The following is a 7,826-nucleotide window of genomic DNA, read 5'->3' on the forward strand; positions in this document are numbered from 1 at the left end:
AAGCTCCTTTTTTATACTCTATCAAAACTTAGCACAAGGATTTAAGCTAGCAAATGATTATTCTATAAACTCTTATGATTTGAAAACACTCGTTTTATAATCACCATTTTGAATAACTTTTACATTTTTGGATTTAGAATTTCAAGATATACAAAACCCCTAAAAAGGTGATGTAGGCTTGAAATTTAGTGATCTGCGTAGGCCCTCTAACAATTTTGAGAACTTTTTAATACATTTTTTTTTGGTTTGAATATTGAACAAAAAGTGCTGGCTTTCAACTTGGTTTTGTCCCTTTGCTTTTTACCGATTTAGGGTGTGCCACTTTACATAGAAAGAGAGTGAAAAATATGAGAAATATACAATAAAATAATATAGGATTCATACTTTTACACTCTACTTTAATTTAAAATTTTCATCTTAATTCATTGTTTTTTTCATTTCTTTCCACTCTGTGTTAGTCTCTTTTCTTGCAGCATTAAAAGCTTGTTAAGCAGGGTGAGTTCCCTGTTTAGATTCTGTCTCCATGGCTTTTTTAACTGCTTCATCTGAAGCTTGTACTTTCAATGTTCTTTCATATCTAGAGTTAGACCTTTACATGAACTGTGACAGTTTTGTACTTTCGATAATGTTCATTCATTTATAGAGTTGTCTACCATTTTCAATGTGCTCCAAAGAAAGAAATTATTATATACCTAAGCTAAGGACCTTCTATTGGTGTCATGAACATTTTTTTTTTAAATGAATTAGGAGTTTTTTTTTTGGTTACAATCAATCACCATTTGGATAATGTCTCCTACAAACAATCAAACATGCGCAGCTTCTCTAAAGTCTCTTCTAATAAATTGCTGCCTGTAAATAAATAGTACTTATGACACAAGAAAACAACAAAAAATTTGCATTTCAAACCTGCACTAGCTAAAAAGCAAACACTTTATCTTCAGTATGGGCAATATCTCCATAGCATTTCTGTTTTTAAACTTCCGAGACATGATAGATTACAGCACCCCCATGTCATCAACTCAAATTGGTCCCGCAGCAGTTTTATCTTTTGCAAGTATGGATGACTTTGTTTAAAGTTAAAAAAACCAACTTTAAAATAACCATTTTTTTAATAAGTTGAAAAAAACAGAAAACTGTTTATTTTAAGTAAAAACAGTTTAGATAAACACATCAGAAAATCATAAAATTACTTATTTTATTTTAAAAAAAGCACTTATTTTGAAAAATAAGCTTAAACAAACTAGCCCTATATTTACCGATGAAAAGGTAAGAAAAGTAAGAAATAAACAGGGAAAGAGAAGTTAATGGCAGGAAAAAAGCATGGAATGAATTGTTGAATGCAAGAAAACACGATGATGCTCAAAGCTGTTAGATTTACTAAATTTGATATCTATAGCTACTCTATATTGGGTAGCATGTACATATGTTAGATTTACCAAAATTGTTGCACTTGCTCTGTCATAAAATAACTGCAACAATTTTGTATGATTTCACTCAGATGTATGAACAATGACAAGTGAAGTGCCCAAGTTGCACGACTTAGTTATAAAATGTTCAAATACTCATTCAAATTCTAGAGCATACTGAATACATGAAAAAATGTCAAATCAAATTCAGTTTAATATAATAATGCAATTTGAAATCAATTGTGCTGCAATCCCCTTTGTATGAACTGATTAAGATTGTATATAATAAGCAAAAAGAGGGGATAAGGCAAAATTAAGTTAAATAATCAACCCCTTTCATAGATATAGTCTCTTTACAAGTGACGGAATTGATAATTCATAGATTCAATCCATTTTCCAGTCAGCAGTATCTCTATTTCATAGTACACTAATCTTTTTGGCAAACTAACACTAACCAACAATGATAAAATCCTACTACCTGCATTTTGGTTTTCACACATACTCCGATTTTGTAGACATAGCGAAAAATTCCAGCACAGCTGAATATGGGCTGGGTTGTGGGCTTGTGGCCATGTTAAGTGAGTATGAGTGATCCCAAAAGCAGTGTCTTTAGCCCATTGATCAGCTATCCCCAGAGAAATTCTTGAAAGAGATTGGTCCTTAGGCCAGAGTCTAGAAATATTATACTCATCTGTATAATTCATACTGACCAGTCCTGTAGAAATCAAAGACTTGGATAAACTAAAGTGCTAAACAGATAAAAAAAATGGTTTTGCATGAGAAAATTCTGCATAGTAAAAATAATCAGTAATTGACACACTACTGCATAATTTTTTGAAAATATAGCAAATGTAAAATAGTGCTTCTTAGTGAACACAATGGGCAATATTATTTAATTCTAGGTTTATGGCCCTCAAAATAAATACATAGAACAGAATCAACGAATGCCACCAAGATAATGGAACATTTCATAAAAGAAATGATGTCACGTACGGTGGAGGAAGGCATGCATAGTAGAAGAAAAACAATAAGAAAACACTTACCTCTAATAATATAACTTTCAAACAGAAACAAAATAAACAAAGAAGGAGAACAACGTTTCTACAAATTGAAACATAGCTGTACAACAAATTCAACGAACAGTAAACTTCATGATAAGCGGTCTAAATCAATGGAAATAATGCATACATTGGTTACTAGCAAGATTCAATAACTAAGATTCTCTAGGCAAACAAGTTAAATTAAGGAAGTTTTGGTAGACGGAAAGTTTTTACTTTCCCATAAATCTTAAAGTGGGAAACTATGATTCTCATGTTTGGTATGCCATTAATAAACAAAAATTACCAAGAAACTATGATTCCTGGAAATCAATTTTAGCTCATTTTCCCGAAAAAATATTCCCAAGGAGGGGGCAGAAATCCAACTTTTCGAAGTGGAGGACAAGTTTTAATTATGTATTTTACATGAATCTTTAATTCCCACGAAACATAATAAGATTAACCAAATATATTTTACACATTTCTAGGAACCACGATTCCTAGGAATCGACTTTCCTAGGAATCATGTTTCCCAGGTATGAAAAACTATTCTCCTACCAAACATCCCTTGAAAAAAAGGCCAAAGAAGAAGCAAATACTGAGTTTTTCAATTAAAAAAAAATACCTTTTAATTATGCTTTGTCAAAAAGAACTTGCAATTTTCTGAATGCCGTCTAACTCAGTTTTTGAATACATCAAGCTAGATGTTTTAAAATAATTAGACCAGGAAAACCAATTTCCAATAATCATTTGAAATTTATGAAATATGGAAACTCAGAAAAAACAACTATTTTCTAGCATTCCCATGAGACAGAATGCAGCTATATGCTAAATCCTCAACATCTTCATGAAGAGATCTTATTTCCTGCTGAGCATCTCCTATATTTGCACTTAATAATTTCAAAACGGTTGTGATATGTTCACTTTGTGGATGAGCCTGATCCCCAGCAACAAATGCATTTAATTGATCATTGACATTAACCCAAGACCATCCTCGCTCCTTTATCACTCCCTTTGACTTCATTAACTTTCTTATATGTGCAGCTTCCTTCCATCTCCCCTTGGCAGCATATATGTTAGCCAGAGTAATATGAGTTCCAGCAGAATTTGGATCCAATTGAAGTAACTGTTCTGCTGTCCATCTTCCACGGTCAACATCCCCATGCACTCTACATGCTCTGAGTAAGGTAGACCACACAACATCATCAGTATGGAATGGCATACTTCGTATTATGTGCTCAGCTTCACTCAATCGCCCTGCCCTGCATAGAAGATCAATGAGGCAACCATAGTGTTCTTTTGAAGGACTGATCCGGTAAACATTAGTCATTAACATAAAATAGTAGAAACCAAGATCAACCATTCCAGCATGGTTACATGCTGTCAGAACCCCGATGAACATTACATAGTCTGGCTTTAAACCAACACTGGAAATCTTCTCAAACAAATTAATGGCCTCTTGGCTATAACCATGTTCAGCATACCCATTAATCATGGCTGTCCATGATATAATGTCATTGATTTTCATCCCATTAAAGATTTTTGAAGCTTCTTGTACACTTCCACATTTTGAATACATGCTAATAATAGCACTATGAACCATTGCTTCATGATCTATGCCAATGCACAGTAAATGAGCATGCACCTGTTTTCCTTGCTCAAGCAGTGCCATGCTTCCACAAACACTCAGCACGCTAGAAAGAGCAAATTCATTTGGTTTTGGCCCTTCCCTTCTCATCCATGATAGATAGTCAAAAGCTTCTTTTGCATAACCTCCTTGAGAATAAACAGAAATTATAGTGCTCCAAGAGATAATATCTTTTCTAGTTATACCATGAAACACTAGTGAAGCTGACTTTAGCAGCCCACATTTTGAATAAAGAGTAATGATGGAATTTGCCACTGACAAAGCATTTACCAAACCTAGACGCAATACATGACCATGTATCTGTTCGCCCCATTTAGCAGCAGCAAGATTTGCACAGGAAGAAATTACGGCTGCAAAAGTGTATTTATTGGGACTAACATATGATTTTCTCATTCTTTTAAATGCTTCTACTGCATGTTCTTCTTCACCCATCTGTACATAAGTCGAAATAAGGGTTGTCCATGAAACCACATCTGGCATCCTCATTTTTTCAAATAATCGCATGACATAGTCAGGTTTCCCACATTTATTATACATTGTAGCCAGAGTATTAATCACAAAGGAGCTCTCATCAAATCCTTGTTTTATTGTTTGTGTGTGTATAGCTTTCCCATGATGTAACAAACTTGAATCAGCAGATGCTTTTAAAGCAATGGCAAATGTATGTGAATCATAGCCCACTTTTGATCTCCACATTTCAGAAAAGTACAATAATCCTTCCATATTGTAGCCAGCATGTACAAGCCCCGCAATAATAGCAGTCCATGATACTACATTTCTTGTCATCATTTTCTCAAAGACTCTGCAACCTTGTTCTATTTTGCCAACTTTCATGTACATGTCTATTAGGGCACTGCTGACAAACACTGAGTGTATTAAACCAGATTTCACTGAAAATCCATGTAATAATTCTCCAAAACATATGTTGACACCAAGCGCACAAGCCTTGAGTGCAACACTAATCATGAATTGGTCCCTTTGAGGTCCTGGGTGGACCCACATATTTGAGAACAAGATCAATGCTTCATACGAGTCTGAGGCATTGACATAACCAGCTATTAATGTAGTCCACGAAATCTCATCTCTGTGAGTCATTTTATCAAACATATACCTAGCTTTACAAAGTTGTCCCTGTTTCACTAATTGCTTCAGTTCAGAGTTAAGTTCAAGCATATTATGAACAGAATAGGCATTTTCAGCTGGCTGTTCTTGTATTGGTTGTTGGATCAGCTCTCTGCATTCAGTGGCAGTTCCTGTAAGAATATACCTGTTAGAAATATAATGTAAAGCCACCCGCGTCTCTTTATATAACAGCTTGATCATTTGGGGTAGTTGAGACATGATATCAGAGCCTCTATGACCAAGTGATCTAGATTTTGATCCCTACCACTCCCTATTTTTCTAACAAAATGAATTAATTTCAGCACAAGACAACAAATATGCTATTAGCCCAAGATGTGGTCATTACTAGCAGGGTCGGCCTGGCATCGAGGCCTAAAATTAAAAAAATATATATAAGTACGTGGTAAAAAAATTCTATATTATTTTATATTGTTTTCATTAAAAAGAGTAAAACTATTGTTTTATTTTATATCTCTATATTCAAATTAAAATAGGCATGTGATTAAAAATTATCATTCTTTTAGTTGTTAGTTTTTTGTTTCTTCTAATATTTATTGGTTATTTTTATAAACTAATGTTAATTATGTAGTAAAAAAACTAATGTTAAATAAATTTCTAGTTAATTGTCACATATCAATATGAAATAGATCTTTAATAATAGACATGTTTGTTTTTTTTATAACAAGATAAGAAACATAAACTAAAATTTAAATTATAACGAATTAATTAAATTTAATAAATAAATTAAATATATGTAAGTTTTAATCTAAAATGATGATATCTTGTAAATAGTAGATGATAGGGACAAAGCTACGCATTTTTTAGTAGCCAAATTTAACAATTAAATTGTAATTTTAAAATTAAATTATAAATTTAACCAACTGGTGATATAATCATAATAATTTGTCACATGCCATAAAAAAAACAAATTTATATAAGTGATACAAATGATACAAGACTGTAAAATTGCACATGGAGAAAAGAGATTTAGTTTTTAAAATTCATGAAAGCAATTCTAATGATAAAAAAATATTTATTTTATTTAGATATCATGTTTAAAGTTCTAAAATCATAATTCACACTAAATTTTTATTAAGCAAAAAACATTTTTTTAACCTGAGACTAATTTGAATAATATATTCTCTATTTCAAATAATAAAAAATATAAAGGCCTTAAAATGATTGAAAATGAGAATTGTATATTTTTTTATAGGTGTATCATATTTAATAATAGGAGAAACACAAAGAGGAGGAAAAAATGTGAAATCTAATACGAAGTGTAACAAGAAAGGAATATAAATAGAGAAAGAATAAGAAAATGGAGAAGAAGTTATGAAAAATAAAATTGTACAAAATTATATAGAGAGATTAAATTACGTTAAGATAATTATTTTTAAAGTTAACAAACTTACCTTATATGATAGATTGTAATTGAAATAATAGAATGACGTTATAAAACTTTCTACTTGTCAATGTATAACCTTCTTTCTTTTCTCATATATATATATATATATATATATATATATATATATATATATATATATATATATATATATATATATATATATATATATATATATTATGTATACTTTTTTTATCGGGTGTCCTTATATTTAAATATTTGTGTGGATAATTTTTTTGGAGGTGTAAATTATATGATAAATGATAATATATGAGTAAATTGAATAAAAAAATGATGTGATACATTTTTTGAGATTTATTGAAATCATGTTATTCTCTTAATATAATAAAACATATCATACAAATTTATTTTTATGCAATATATACTTATATTTTTTAATATTTATATATAAGGGTATCTTATTATTAATTTGCCATGGGCCCCTAAAATGTCAAGACCAATCTAGATACCTAGTGTCGCAACGTGCCCTTTTGCGGGCGAGCGAGGCGAGGCTCACGGGTGTGCTTTCCAAAGGAAGAAAAGATGCACGGAGTCGCCACCAACGTTTATTTGTGGAAAACGTCGGGAAAACCGAAGGAAACCGATCAAAATGAAAATTCTAAGTTCGGGAGTTGTATTTACGTTTGAGGAAGGTATTAGCACCTCTCACGTTTGTCTCAAAGGACAGCAACCTATTTTTTAGAATTGTGGAAATTGTATTACCTTAACTTTTATTTCTTTTTATTTTTGAGGTCGACAAAAGTGGGGCTTTTGCTCCTACGTATCCTCCTTTGGAGAGGAAATCAGACCTACGTAGTTCTTTCTTAAGAGTGAATCAAGCGATTCTTTTTACTTGAATTGTGATCACTTTTAAGGCGTTGGACCTTAAAAATGATCCTTTTTACTTGGTAAGAAACTGAAATGATAAACTTTCAAACCCTATTTTTTGTGGACAAGCTTGACTAGGCGAGTTGATTTTAGCCTTAGTTTCACTTTAGTTATTAGTCAATCCAATTAAGAATGAGAAATCCCAAAGAGAAAACGTCCGATTGATTTCGTTTTTTCGCTTCATTTTACTAAAAGATATTTTTTATTATTATATTATTATTTTACCTCTTTCTTGATTTCCAACGTGGTTACGGCACGACCGAACGGTCGGAATTCATTTTAACCGAAATTAACGGATGATACAATTCAAATGATCGGTGGAA

At 31.7% G+C, this 7,826-nt stretch overlaps 1 protein-coding gene across 1 annotated transcript; it reads right to left on the reverse strand.

Annotated features, from left to right (window-relative positions):
- Nucleotides 1-3,109: 3,109 nt before the first annotated feature.
- Nucleotides 3,110-5,553, reverse strand: LOC100818346 (putative pentatricopeptide repeat-containing protein At3g47840). The gene has a single exon (XM_003551243.5). It carries the CDS (start codon nucleotides 5,430-5,432, stop codon nucleotides 3,231-3,233), a length of 2,202 nt encoding a protein of 733 aa, XP_003551291.1. The 5' UTR covers nucleotides 5,433-5,553; the 3' UTR covers nucleotides 3,110-3,230.
- Between the last annotated feature and the right edge of the window lie 2,273 nt (nucleotides 5,554-7,826).

Source organism: Glycine max, chromosome 18 (assembly GCF_000004515.6).
Source record: "Glycine max cultivar Williams 82 chromosome 18, Glycine_max_v4.0, whole genome shotgun sequence".
Classification (NCBI taxonomy): Eukaryota; Viridiplantae; Streptophyta; class Magnoliopsida; order Fabales; family Fabaceae; genus Glycine; species Glycine max.